A 14,001-nucleotide genomic window follows, 5' to 3' on the forward strand; every position below is an offset into this window, starting at 1 on the left:
GGGAGCTCTGGATCGAGGCCACCTCGACAAGGGCCCCCTGTGACAGGTGAGCTGTCAATATTCGCCCAGTGGTCGAGTGATTTGACCACCTTTTCCTGGCCCGGACTGTGCTGCCACCGCGGGGTGCTGCTGCCCCCTGGTGTCCACAGCTGGGAGGGCCGTCCAGGGCTTGGGTGTGCTGGTCCCAGGTGGGCCTGCTTTGGAGAAAAGTTTTCTGTCCTGGGTGGCATTTGATGACAGAGGAGGATGCTGAGGCCCAGAGGAGCCCCTGACTTGTGGTGGGCCAAACGGCACACAAAAGCCGAGGCCAGGCTCCCGGTATCCAGGACCAGAGGCCTTATTGCCAGATAGGAATGCCGGATACAATACAGAGCATCCAGTTACACTTGAATTTCAGATCAACGAGAAGGAATTTTGCAGCTGACATCTCTCCCATGCAGTATGTTATATTTGTGCTGAATCTGGCAACCCTCCTTGAGAAGCCAGGGAGTGCAGCCTGCACAGCTCTGGGGTGGGTGAGAAGCTGCAAGGGCCAGGCCTCCCGACAGGCACCCCCAGGGCCAGGTGTATGATCCTCCTGGCGGAGCCACCCAGGCCCAGACTGACCCTCGTCCAGCAGGGCACCAGGCCTCCTCCCGTGCAGAGCTGCCCCCGAGCTGGCCCCGCCTGGAGACCCCCCTCCTTAGCTCACAAGCTCATGGGCCTGAGCTCCACAAGTCACCTGACTGAGCTCCACCTAGGTAACCCCCGGCCAGCGCCAGAGCACGCCTGGTCACAGCCCTCTCCAGCCTGGAGTCAGCGCTGCACATGGATAAAATTCTCCTAACTCCCAACAGCAGCAAGAATTCCGGAGGCGCTTCCACTGCGTGCCCTGCATTTGGGCCGTCACCAATCCTCCCTTGTAGCAGCCCTGCCAGGGGCAGCACCAGCTCAACCCCCACTCAGGAGGCAGCAGCCGTGGGGACCCCGGTGCCTAGTGAGGCGTGCGGCCTGGGTCTGGCTAGTGCCTAGTGAGGTGTGGGGTCCGGGTCCGGCTGCGTCTGTCCAGCTCCAGCCGAAGCCAAAGCCACAGCAGGAATGCAGGGCCAGGTGCCACCCTCTGTGGTATTCCGGAGCCATGGGTGCTCGGGGCTGCCTCTGCCACCCTGGCAGGGAGTAGGATTGGCAGAGAGCAAGGGCCGGGAGCACGTCGCCCTTGGTGAGAAAAGGATGCCTCATTCTAGTCATGGTCATCGTTCAGCAAGAACCCAGGAGCAGAACCTGGCTGGCGAGGCAGGGCCCCGAGGACTCCCAGGCCCTCCTCCTAACTCACGGACTCGCCTCAGACGAGTCACTTGGCCTCTCTGGGCTTCATCCCATCTGTGAAAAACAAGAGCTGGGAGAACTCAGCAAAACCTTTTCTTCACATGACATCCTACCTTGAAACCTGATGGGTGAGACTGGGTGAAGGAGAGGGCGGAGCCCCCCACTCGCCCCACTTGCCCCCCTCACCCCCAGGCACTGAGGCTTCTCGGGACTCCCTGGTAGGGACAGAACCCGATTTGAAACGGGTTGAGTCTTGCCTTCAGGGGCAGTTCTCCAGCCGGACCCAGAGAGGGGCAGTTCTCCAGCCAGACCCAGCATGGGGGAGGGCCCATGTCAAAGAGGGTACAGGGTGACAGCCAGAAAACCCCTAAGCGAGGGGCTAGCTAGCCACTTCAAGTCACTTAGGAAAATCTGGTAAGGAGGGAACCTGCAAAGAGATGTGTGGTCCCAGTCGAAGAGGTCACTGTTGGGGGTGTTAGGAGCACATGACTTCACACGACAAGCCGAGGGAAGCCTGGGTAGGGGCAGGCCCCATTCACAAGAAGGTGCAAAGTGGGCGTCAGCCAGGGCTGGAGAGGGTTGCAGGGGGCACACGTGGTTTGCTCTGCCCACAGGCTTCTGGCCTGCCTTTGGTTGCTGCAGGCTGTCTGTGAGGGGCAGTGCCTGGCCCTGACCCTGTCGGGGAGGGAGGGGTTGACCACCTGCTGATGCGCCAGGAATGTTCCCATCCTTGGCTTCTGATGCGTCTGCTGCCTTCATCGGCCTCATGAGCTGGGTTGGCATAAGCCAGCCCTCCTGGACCCTGCAAAGGTGAGGACCAAGTCGTGAGCAACTCTACCATGACCCCCTGAGCCAGTCCACTGCCCAAGCCACCCTCCAGATGCTTAACAGCATGTTCCCGGGGTAGGGAAACACTGAATGAAGCTGGAATCATCTGACCTGGCTTGAATGTTGCCTCGCCATCTGCATGACTTGAGTTCATCTCTGAGTTTATGTCTTCACATGGGAAGCCTATTTAACAATCCTCGTAAAGTCAGTAATACATACCCATTTCAAAAGTGCAGTGTGGAGCCAGTCCCCACTCTCCGCCCAGGCCTCTGATTCTTCTGCCTAGAGGCAACCTCTGTTACCCGTCTCTCACAAGCTCTTCCAGAAATATTCCGTGCATATGTATGTATGTACACACACAGTTTGTTGGGGTTTGATTTTGCTTTTTACACACATAATAGCATGCAACAGTGTCCCTTGCTCTGCTATTGTCACTGAATCTAGCTTGGAGCTTGTTCCTTATCAGTACTGATGAATCTGCCTCATTCCTTAACCACGGTGTATCCCGTTCCATGGACAATTTCATCAGCACCTTCTTGTATACAAGAAATTGTTTACAAATGATGCCACAATGAATAACCTTAGAAGAGTATTTCATCAGAGAAATTCTTACAACTGCTGGGTCAAAGACAATGTGGATTTTTTTTTTTTTTTTTTTGAGACAGAGTCTCACTGTCGCCCAGGCTGGAGTGCACAGGCACAATCTCTGTTCACTGCCAGCTCCAACCTCCCGGGTTCACGCCATTCTCCTGCCTCAGCCTCCCGAGTAGCTGGGACTACAGGCACCTGCCACCACACCTGGCTAATTTTGTTTTTGTATTTTTAGTAGCGGTTTCACCTGTCAGGATGGTCTTGATCTCCTGACCTTATGATCTGCCTGCCTCGGCCTCCCAAAGTGCTGGGATTACAGGTGTGAGCCACTGAGCCCGGCCTATAATGTGGATTATTGATATTGTCAAGTTCCCTCCAAAGAGACTGTTCCTCTAATTTACTTTCCTGCCCAGTGTATGAGCACACCTGCTCACCCCACGAGCTGGGGAACTCTCGTCTTTGCCAATCTGATAGGTGAGAAGTAGATTCTCATAGTTTTGTCTCCTTCGGTTGACAAATGTCATGTTCAAAAAGTTTACCGTCAGCTGGGCGTGGTGGCTCATGCCTATAATCCCTGCATTTTGGGAGGTGCAGACGGGTGGATCACTTGAGACCAGGAGTTCAAGACCAGCCTGGCCAACATGGTGAAACCCTGTCTCTACTACAAATAAAAAATTAGCCCAGTGTGGTGGCATGCACCTGTAGTCCTAGCTACTCAGGGGGCCGAGGGAGAAGAGTCATTTGAACCCCAGAGGCAGAGGTTGCAGTGAGCTGAGATGGTGCGACTGCACTCCAGCCTGGGCGAGAGTGAGACTCCACCTCAATAAAAAAAAAAAAAAAACTGCACTGAGAGCCAGGTTTATGTCTTGCCCACTTTCTATTAGTTACTTTATTGATTTGTTAGAGTTTTTAATATGAAGAAAATTAGCCCTTTTCATGGGTATTGTAGCCCTGTGTGTCCCTTAATTTGTTTCCAGTAGGTTTATGGTCTGTTACGTTTAAAACTTTCATCTATCTGGAACGTATTTGGGAGTAGGAGCTGGGGATACTTTTGTGTCTTCCAACACTACCCCACGCCCAGAGTCTGGGGAAAGTGGTCAGGGGGTAATAATCAGTATTTTTAAGAAATGCCCCAAGTGATTCCAAGGTACTCTGGCTGCCTTTACCTTTGCCCAATAGCTCAGTTCCCCTGAATCCCCTCTCGTGGGGGCTGGCGAACCAGGAGGAAATTCACAAGTGGTCTTGGTGGAGCTGTATTCACTTCAAGTCACAAGTCTAGAAAGGTCCAGTATCTGTGCACGACCAGACAGCACCATCTTTAATAATAAAGTGGAGATACCCAAACTCAAGTAGGACTTAAGCCTCCTGGAGGACAGTGCCCGGTGTCGACACAGCCCCAGCTACCGTCTGGCTGTCCTCATTCTCTGGTCTCTCCTGCCAAATGTGCCTGCCTGCTCCCATGTACAAGGGCCAAGGAAGATCACTTGATCCAACCTGGCCACATCATTTCACAGACCCAAGTCCGGCTTTGTTGGGGCCTGGTAAGTGGCTGCGCCAAGCTGTGGTCAGGAGCGAAGCTTCAGGGGCCACTCACGTGTAGCACGTGATTACCTGGGGCTGTTTCTGTCCCCACTGGCACTATTGACAGTTGTTGGATTGCATTTCACCTAACTGGCTGAAAGAGCATTGTTTCCAAAGCCTTAGTCCACTTTGAATGGAATACCCCTCTTTTCAGTCTAAGCTCAGCACTGCCACTAAGCGACCTTGGGAATTTCTTCCTTTTTAAGATGGAAGACCTAATGTACCAAGAGTCTAGGCTTGATGTCTAGCTCAAATTTCTTGGCACACAGTACACACTCAGTGCCGACTGTCGTATTTTTAACATAGTGGGTCCCGGATCCCAGGGAACTGCCCTTGCTGGGAAAGCTCAGTTACCCAAACACACCAGCATCCTACTTCTCAGGCTCCTGGAAGGCAGGGCTGTGGACTACAGCGCTCCTTCCCGCCTTCCCCCTCCAGTCAGAACCAACCTCTGTGGCTCCTGAAAAATCTTCCATGTTTTGGCAACTCTGGCCCAGGGAGACCAGAGTTGGTGATAAGCCAAGCCCTGGGCTAACTCGGCAGCCACACGAGGTAACTACAGCACAGGAGGGCTCCTGACTTCTCCGGACTCAGGGCTCAGGGGAAGGTGGTGCTTTTGAGAAAGGCAGGAAGTCACTCTCTTCAGCTTTGGTAAATGTGTAACAACATCAAGCTTGGCCTTCCACCCTGGGAGGAGCCACAGCCTTCCCCCCTACACATTCGCTCTCTTCCTGTTCCCCTCATGAGGCTGGTGGGGACTCCAGGATGCTCCCACTGCCTGGTGGCTCTGATGTGTCCTTCCCTCCTCCTGCAGCTCCAGCGTTACCCATAAGACATCGCCACAGTGGGGGTTACGGAGCATGAGAGCCTGCCATGTTTTGGGGGAGAGCGGGGGTACACGTTGAGTAAAAGAACACACAAGGCCAGTGGATATGGTCAGACAAGACAGTGAAGATACACAACATGGTGGGGACTTGCTGTTGCTGAATTTATTAAAATAAGCTGACTGCCAAATGTTGTGCTATATACATTCCTAAGCTCTCACGGGCGTGAAGGTGGGAGGCGACATGGATGGTCTCTGCAGGCCAGGTCTATCAGACTTAAGTAGGTCCCACCACCAGGGCCTCTGCACACGGAGTTCACGGCCAACTCTGGACATGTGGGATGGGCTGAGCAGATGTGCACTGTCCACACTGGAGGACGGGACTTCCGTCTCACCTGTCCTCCTACCTGTGTGTGTGGACCCATTGTTCTCTGAGAATCAGAACGAGCTATACGGGACTCATGAACTGTCTGGAATGAACACGCTGTAAAAACGTCCCAATGCCTAATTATTTCAAGATACTTTATTTTAAAAACAGGTCACAACACTAAGCTTTTGGCCCATTCTGCCATTGTACAAGCTACAAACGCTTGTTCAGCAGCTGAGGGGCACTCTTGAGTAGCATGTCTGAGGAGTGAATAAAAATCCATATAAAACAAATATTCAAATAGTTTCCATAGGAACACAGATAAGTGTGACCCATATCCTAGCCTTCCATATGGCTGCATCGTGCCGACCCTACTCTTACAAAGACATTTCAAAACTAGCAGTAATTAAGTTACATGGTCCCCCCAAATCCCTTAATTCAAGCTAAACTTGCAGTTAACAGCTACCAGAGTGATATCTACACATTAATACCAGCTGAAGCACAGGCTGCTGGGTGGCGTTTCATCCCACTCTCCCAGGCACAAGACACAGGCAGGGTGCTGGCGTCCTGTTCCTCTACTTCGGGTGGAAAGTCGGGGTTCTGGAATTGCTGCATGAGTTGCCTGAGAGAGGAAAAGTGGAATATTAAAAACCCTGCCTCACACTCCTAACTGGGCATGACAGTATTTACTTCCCATCAGGAAACAATTCAATGTATTTTTTTTTTTCTGAGACAAGGTCTTTCTCTGGTACCCAGGCTGGAATACAATGGTGCTGTCATAGCTCACTGCAGCCTCAACCTCCCACGCTCAAGCAATCCTCTCACCTTAGCCTCCCAAGTAGCTGGGACTACAAGGCACCCACTACCATGGCCAACTAATTTTTTAATTCTTTGTAGAGACAGGGTCTCGAACTCCTGGGCTCAAGTGATCCTCCTGCCTTGGCCTCCCAAAGTGTTGTGATTTCAGGTGTAAGCCACCATACCCGGCCAATTCAACGTATTTCTAAAGCAAGCGTTTCTTCAGTCACCTTTTTGGTAATAAGGAAACCACAAGACACAGGGCACAAACTTAAATATATTCCAGTTACACAGAAATATCCTCATCAGTCTTTTCTAAAACTTTTCTTAGGAGAAATATCCATTTGTATTTAATCTCAGGCAAGACAATTTCTTATTCGTCTAAACAAGAAGCACATATTCAAGAAGGTGCCTATTCTTGGCAGCACCATCCGCACGCATGGCTGACTTACCACGCAGGCCCTGACATCACATAGTAGATCGTCGGCCTCTGGAAGCCATTGAACGTAGAGGCAGCAGCAACAGTGTAAGCACCCATGTTTTCAAAGAGCATCCAATCACCCACATGCATTTCGGGCAGGTCACAGCGCTCAACAATCCGATCAAGGCCATCACATGTTGGTCCCCATATGCTGGATGAATAATACTTCTCATCTGGTTTAGGTCTCTATACAAAGAGACAGAGAGAGAGGAAGTACTACTTAATTATACTGGTTGTGACCAGTCCTCTTAATTGTTTTCTACAGTATGCTCAGAAATTACCTTTTGCAGAAGGGGCTTTACATGTGCGTGATCATACAGTATGCAATTAAATGATCCATAGACGCCATCATTCACATAATACATAAAGGTCTGTTCACTCGACTCATCCTCATCTAGAAAGGCAGATCAACAATCTTAATGACTTTTTGCATCAGCTTTCAGTTATACATGAAGTGATTTGTCCTTTACACATACCATCAGAGCCAGTCTGTTCCTTTAATACAATTTTCTTGGCGATGATATTAACCGCAAGTGTGAAAGCTGATGCAACATAGTATCTGCCGGGCTCAGCTATGATTCTCACTCCAGAGTCTGCCGGAAAATATTTGTCCAGCGCTGGGTTGATTACGTTGGTGATCTAAGAAAGCGAAACAGGAAAGAAAGAGCAGCCTTCATTGTGGAGAATTCACACGGGGAAGTAACATCACAGGGCCTTGTGACATGACATCATGAGACCAGACCTCAAAAGACAAGTTTATCATTAAGTAACAAAAGCAAAACATCATCAACATCTCCCTGCAAACCAGGCTGCACATCCCAGGTGGCTCACTTTCATTCCCCTCCAGGCGCCCTGTCTCCTTTAGGATGTTATGGGTATGATTTTATCAAAGAACAGTACATAACAAATTACTACCTAGGAAGGCATCAAGACGTCAAAACATTCTTATTTAACAAATACATGCCAACAGGATAAATATCCTATTCTGCCTACGTCATTATTTTAACAAACCACGTGGATGTATTTTATAAATTCAAGCACCAATATAATGGCTTAACTTCCTAAGTGACTAAACATTTCAAATATTTTCAGGAGAGGAAGCACAGATCGAGCAAAGCACATTTGGGGTGATGATGTGCCACTGTTAGCATATTCTCTAGGAAGCCCACAGCAACATGTTTTTTCTTTTTTTGGAGACAGGGTCTCACTCTGTAGTCCAGGCTGAGAGCAGTGGCATGATGATGGCTCACTGCAGCCTCAACCTCCTGGGCTCAAGTGATCCTCCCACCTCAGCCTTCCAAGTAGCTGGGATTACAGGTATCCACCACCACACCTGGCTAATTTTAAATTTTTTTGTAGAGATGGGGTCTCACTGTGTTGCCCAGACTGGTCTCAAACTCCTGGGGCTCAAGTGATCCTACCACCTCGGCCTCCCCAAGTGCTGGATTACAGGTGTGAGCCATGATTTCCAATGTAACTAATGATCCAAGACTTCTGGGAAAGCTGACTCACACTTTAGAAAACCAAATGATATCAAGTGCAATGTTAGACATCACAAAGAAATCACTCAAAGTATCACACCAAGACACTTCAGCCCATTTTGGTACTAGTTTAGACACTTAAATTTTGAAATATTCCAAAAAGGAATTTATTAAAACAGCTACTGCGTATTAGTTTTGTTCTAAATTACCTCTTCAAATTTAAGCTTCACATCCTCAGATCCAGGAAAGCCACCGCCAATATCAAGGAGATACATGCTGAAACCAACCTCAGCCTAGAATGAAGAAAATCAGTCAGTCAGATCCACAGCTAATAAACAACAAAAACGTATGCAGCAGATAGGCTGAAACCCATGTAACACAGGACCAACTGCCAGAAAAAGTTAGCTCTAGAATTAAGACTAGTTATTGTCAGTTGTGCCCCGCCCTTTGCTAACAGGGTCACGTATACTCACCCCCATGTCAAAAACACAGCGGGCATCAGAGATTGCCTGCACGAAGGTCTCAGGATCGGTACAGCCGCTTCCTACATGGAAGCTGGGGGTAAAATAGACACAAGACACTGTGTCTTAGTATTTCTTAAAACAATAGCAAACACTAGGAGAAAGGCTGTAAACCTCAAACTGTTTAATGACCTTCAGCTATCCCACCAAGATCTCACCTGACACCAACGACATCGATATTCAGCTCTTTTGCCCGTTCCAAAAGGAGCCTGCTATTTCTGAGCGTGGCACCGAATTTAACACTGAGACGACAGACTGCTTTGGAATCATCAGTGGCAATCCGCAAAACCAACCTACAAGCAAGGAAAGTGCAGCAAATGTCTCATGATAGATGTTCACTTACAGCCACGATTAAAATAAAAACAATCCTGTTCTAAACACTGTCGCTGATATATTCTGTAGTTTGAGTCCCAGGCTTCATGACTCAAGGAGAGTTTCAACTTTCTACTAAAGTACAGAAATATAATCATCAGAAAATTAAGTTTGTTTGATAAAAATCCACGTATCTTATGCCCCTGATCTTGCCCTCAGATGGGGGAATAACTCACTTTGCTTTTGGATGTGCTCTGGTAACTTTCATCAACTCAACTTCACTATCAAAAGTCATCATCTGGACTCCATTATTAGCAGCATACTTAATTTGAGATACTTGTTTACAAGGATTTGCATAGATAATCCTCTCTGGAGGCACCCCCAGATTCTGCACCAACTGTATTTCAGTCTGAAAAACAAGAGTGGTGTCGTGCTGTCCATATGTGGCTTAACAGGTGAAATAAACAGAAAAGCATAGGAAGTTGTGATGTGCCCCGCCCCACCCCCACCCACCTGCCTTTAGTGAGCATTTATTGCCCAAAAAACACAACTTGTATCTGCCCTGTGGGGAATACCAGGACCGTTTTATACAACTGCTTTTGAGTCCTGCTGCTATTACTTACCTTGCTAGCACAGTCAAATCCTGTCCCGACAGCAGCAAGGGTCTTCACGATGGCTTTGCTATCATTACATTTGACTGCATAAAAGGGGGTGACACGAGGGAGAGCTTTTAACCACCTCAGATGTTTCTTTAGAATGTCTCCCAGGTCTGCCACATAGAAGGCATCCTTATCATCCTGAAACAAGAGTGGTCACAGGTGACTCACTAGCAGTCTCACCACACACCACACCAACAGCCATCGACCTTCTTTCCCATCAGTCACAATGAATCCTGCTCTTTTGAGTCTAGCCACTGATATGAATATCACCATTATCACTATTAATTTACCACCAGTGAATTAATTTCTGCATTCCGTAACAAGACACAGAAGCCTCACTGCTCTTCCTCAGACCTTGCCAAAGTTTTCCACTTGCCTGGCATTCTCAGCTGCACTGCCAGCATGGGTCTCATATACTTACAGAAAAAGAAACTTCATTAATTTTTTGGTCCAGAATGTCCTTGGCAGTAAAACCTTCATCGAGGAAGTGGCAGTCAAATTCTTCATTACCAAAGTTGTTCATGATTTCTTGATGTTCCTCTGAAATGCAACAAAATGCAAATAGAGTGGAGAAATTCACTCAGAAGCCTTAGCAATACAATTCTTAAGATTAACCTGCAACCCAAATGTAAACTGAACACTTACATGGAAAACTAAGAGATGGAATTCAAAGAAATATTTCCAGCTTCTCACAAAGGCAACTCTCCAGGAATTCCAAATCCCTCTGCGTGTGCCCTTGGAGCAGCAGTGACAATCTGTGAAATAAAACAGGGAATTTGCTGTCTACCTTAGGAACACATCAAGTTGAAGATGGGGCACTGGCCGAGCACACGCAGAGCTAATCATACCCCGGATATAAATCACTCACTAGCCTGGTGATCCCAATTATTACTAGGTATAAGGCACATGATTTCATAAACCTTGGCAGTATAAGGACACCACAAATTCAATACCAGGTTTTGCCAAGGCAGCACACTAAGCATTTCAAATATTTGTACCAAAAAAAAGTAGAACGCAAGTTTCAGAAGCTTATCTGCACTTAGCTCACTGATATGGAAAAAGTTTTATAATGGTCTGCTTTATTTCAGAGCAGTTTCAGTTCTTTAGAAACTTAAAATAGCATTATAGACTTTTTTTTTTTTTTTTTTTTTTTTTGAGACGGAGTCTCACGCTGTCACCCAGGCTGGAATACAGTGGTGCAATCTTCGCTCACTGCAACCTTTGCCTCCCAGGTTGAAGTGATTCTCCTGCCTCAGCCTCCTGAGTAGCCAGGATTACAGGCGCCTGCCACCACATCCCACAAATTTTTCTGTTTTTTAGTAGAGACAGGGTTTCACCATGTTGTCCAGGCTGGTCTTGAACTCCCAACCTCAGGTGATCCACCCACCTGGGTCTTCCAAAGTGATGAGATTACATTATAGCCTTTATATACAGCCATACAAACATCTTGCTATTTCCTCCTTCCACTAAGTCTTAGAATGATTTTTACTGACCAACAGGCATCATGGAAATGTCTGGAGCATTTGAGATTTTACAAGTTAATTTTCAGGTATTAGCTGGGTATATACTTCTTAAAAACTGTAATCCTCAAGTCAATTTATCACATTGTATTACAGTTGCTGTTACCTAATTAGAATTCAGGTTTTTTTTAATTTTTAAATTAAAAAAATTTTTTTTTGAGACGGAGTTTTGCTCTTGTTGCCCAGGCTGGAGTTCAATGGTGTGATCCCGGCTCACCTCAACCTCCGCCTCCCAGGTTCAAGCGATTCTCCTGCCTCAGTCCCCCGAGTAGGTAGGATTACCGGCATGCGCCACCACACCCGGGGCTCGGCTAATTTTGTATTTTTAGTAGAAACGGGGTTTCTCCATGTTAGTCAGGCTGGTCTTGAACTCCCGACCTCAGGTGATCTGCCTGCCTCAGCCTCCCAAAGTGTTGAGATGACAGGCGTGAGCCACCGCGCCCGGCTAGAACTCAGTATTCTGAAACCAGCGTTGCCTACCAAGTTTAGCAATTCCGGAATGCCAACTGTTCTTACAGGCACTCTCATATTTGCTTAGCTATGAGAATAATTTGGGGCTAACTTCACCAATAAGAAAAATAAGCAAGAACATCACGCTAGTAACAATAAAAGCCACTGTATTTTGATTTCATCAAATGTGACACACTGGTGAACCAGTTTTCTTAAAATTATTTATTTTAACCTTTAAAAATTTCTGCAGGTAGAGCTTTCTTCTTTTCCACTGTGCAACCCACTTCAGTGCCAGCAGCCTACAGGCACAGAGGCCAGGCAATGGTTCGGGGACAGTTTGCTCTGGCATGGGGTACTATGACAGGCCCAGGGGGACAGGCCTGTCATAAATCCAAACCCATGCATGGAATTTGCTTTAAAGCTCTATCTATTGTGACTACTCGGCAGTGTCAACCTCGGAAGTTGCCTAAAAATCACCTCTCGGAGAAGGCAAGAGAGTAACAACGCTAGCAAAACCATTTTTGTTATAGAAATGGTTATATATTGTTTATGTAAAGAATATTTACAATTTAATAATAAATAGGCTTACGCAGACACGGACGGGGTCATTTAAGGCCTTGTTACATATTTTTAAGGCAATGTTCAGGCCTAAACTTGGAAAGTTTCGATTTCTTTTTAATATGCCAACACTTTTTTGCTTTTTCTGTATCTTTTAAAGCGTTACTTAAGTAACTTACTTGAATATATATATATATATATATATATATATATCTTTTTTTTTTTTTTTTTTTGAGACGGAGTCTCGCTCTGTTGCCCAGGCTGGAGTGCAGTGGCCGGATCTCAGCTCACTGCAAGCCCCGCCTCCCGGGTTCACGCCATTCTCCTGCCTCAGCCTCCCGAGTAGCTGGGAGTACAGGCGCCCGCCACCTCGCCCGGCTAATTTTTTTGGTATTTTAGTAGAGACGGGGTTTCACCGTGTTAGCCAGGATGGTCTCGATCTCCTGAACTCGTGATCCGCCCGTCTTGGCCTCCCAAAGTGCTGGGATTACAGGCTTGAGCCACCGCGCCCGGCCACTTGAATATATTTTACTGAAGAGCACCTTTTGGTCTTTCTGTAACAGCTATTTAAAATGGCGAATCAATTAGCACAAGACGGTAATGTTAGAAGAGAGAGCGGCTAATTCAAACAAACTTTCAAAAAATGTTCACAAATCAATTAAAGTCTGCCCAATTTTATGTTTAAACAAAGTCAGCCAACACATTCTTTGTCCTCCCCAGACATTCCTGAGAGGTTCTGCCTTCTACACTTTCACCAATTATTTCGGGTTCGCAAACAGCACAATCAGCCTTTTCTGAAAACCTTAGGGCTGGCTCCCCTGTGTACGTCCGTTCATCTGAGCCAAGCTTTTCCGAGATCACCGAGTCATTCAGAGTCCTTAAATACCTCTAAGTCATGGCTGGCCGAGCAGCTAATATCACAGCTACTACAAGACTATCTTAGCTCTACCCACACTCGCGGGTTTCCAAATTGGTGTCATCTGCTCTGTAGACACAGCGAAAATAAAAACTGGAAGGAAACTGAAGGCGCCAAGGCCGGGGCCCCGCTCGTCTGTACCGAGGCGAGTCCGGGCTCTGCGCCCCTGCACCTGCTGCGCGCCCGCCAGGGCCTCCTCAACGGCTCCCCGGCCCGCGCGCGGCCGCCGACGGGTTGGGAAAGGAGGACGGCGCGGAGACGCAGAATCCCTGGGAGGGTCTCCGCCAGGCCCCTCCAGCCCCGAGCTGTGAAGACGGGGGCAGGACGCGGCGCCCGGGTCACCCCTATCCAGCCGCGGGAGATCCCCGGGCCGGGAGGAAGCGGCGCCCCAAGGTCGTGGCCCGCTCGGCGACCACGTGTCTCCGCAGGCCGGCGAGGCGCGCCGCACACGTGCCCGGGGCCCGCCGCCCGCCGCCCGCCCCGGCTCCCGCCTCCCGCCTCGCTCCCTCCCTTCCTCCGCAGCCGGGCGGTCCCTCACCTCAGAGCGCCCGGGCGCCGCGGGCCAGCCCCATGGGGAAATGCAGACGCCGGAGCCTGAGCCGCAGCCGCAGGAGCGCTCGGCCGCCCCCGCCGCGCCCGTCAGCGCCTGGCTCCCGCCCGCCGGAGACGCCGGCCCGAGGTGGCGCCGGAGCTGCTGGCAGAGGGGCGGCGGGCGGCGGCGGCGGCGGCTACAGGAGGGACTGACAAAGCCACACGGCGCGCAGCTCCCTACTTATAGCGCCGGCGGGTCGCCATGGAGACGCACCAGCT

General features: G+C 49.0%; 1 protein-coding gene and 1 non-coding gene across 4 annotated transcripts; both read right to left on the reverse strand.

Moving 5' to 3' along the window:
• Window positions 1-430: 430 nt before the first annotated feature.
• On the reverse strand, window positions 431-13,990 carry LOC105486493 (ornithine decarboxylase 1). 3 transcript variants are annotated; one of them, XM_011749386.2, is made up of 12 exons: window positions 13,730-13,990; window positions 10,393-10,502; window positions 10,169-10,287; window positions 9,712-9,885; window positions 9,325-9,497; window positions 8,935-9,069; window positions 8,729-8,810; window positions 8,465-8,548; window positions 7,251-7,413; window positions 7,056-7,168; window positions 6,746-6,960; window positions 431-6,117 (listed from the first exon to the last, which is right to left on the reverse strand). In XM_011749386.2, exons 3-12 carry the CDS (start codon window positions 10,268-10,270, stop codon window positions 5,973-5,975), a joined length of 1,386 nt encoding a protein of 461 aa, XP_011747688.1. In that variant the 5' UTR covers window positions 10,271-10,287; window positions 10,393-10,502; window positions 13,730-13,990; the 3' UTR covers window positions 431-5,972. The 3 variants fall into 3 exon arrangements, with proteins under 3 accessions (XP_011747688.1, XP_011747690.1, XP_011747691.1); XM_011749388.2 differs by lacking the exon at window positions 13,730-13,990 and adding an exon at window positions 13,229-13,368; XM_011749389.3 differs by lacking the exon at window positions 13,730-13,990 and adding an exon at window positions 13,162-13,180.
• On the reverse strand, window positions 11,987-12,120 carry LOC112427522 (small nucleolar RNA SNORA42/SNORA80 family). Its single transcript, XR_003019132.2, has one exon. It is a non-coding gene; the product is annotated as a small nucleolar RNA SNORA42/SNORA80 family (small nucleolar RNA).
• Window positions 13,991-14,001: the final 11 nt, after the last annotated feature.

The sequence above is a fragment of the Macaca nemestrina genome, chromosome 13, assembly GCF_043159975.1.
Source record: "Macaca nemestrina isolate mMacNem1 chromosome 13, mMacNem.hap1, whole genome shotgun sequence".
In the NCBI taxonomy this organism is placed as follows: Eukaryota; Metazoa; Chordata; class Mammalia; order Primates; family Cercopithecidae; genus Macaca; species Macaca nemestrina.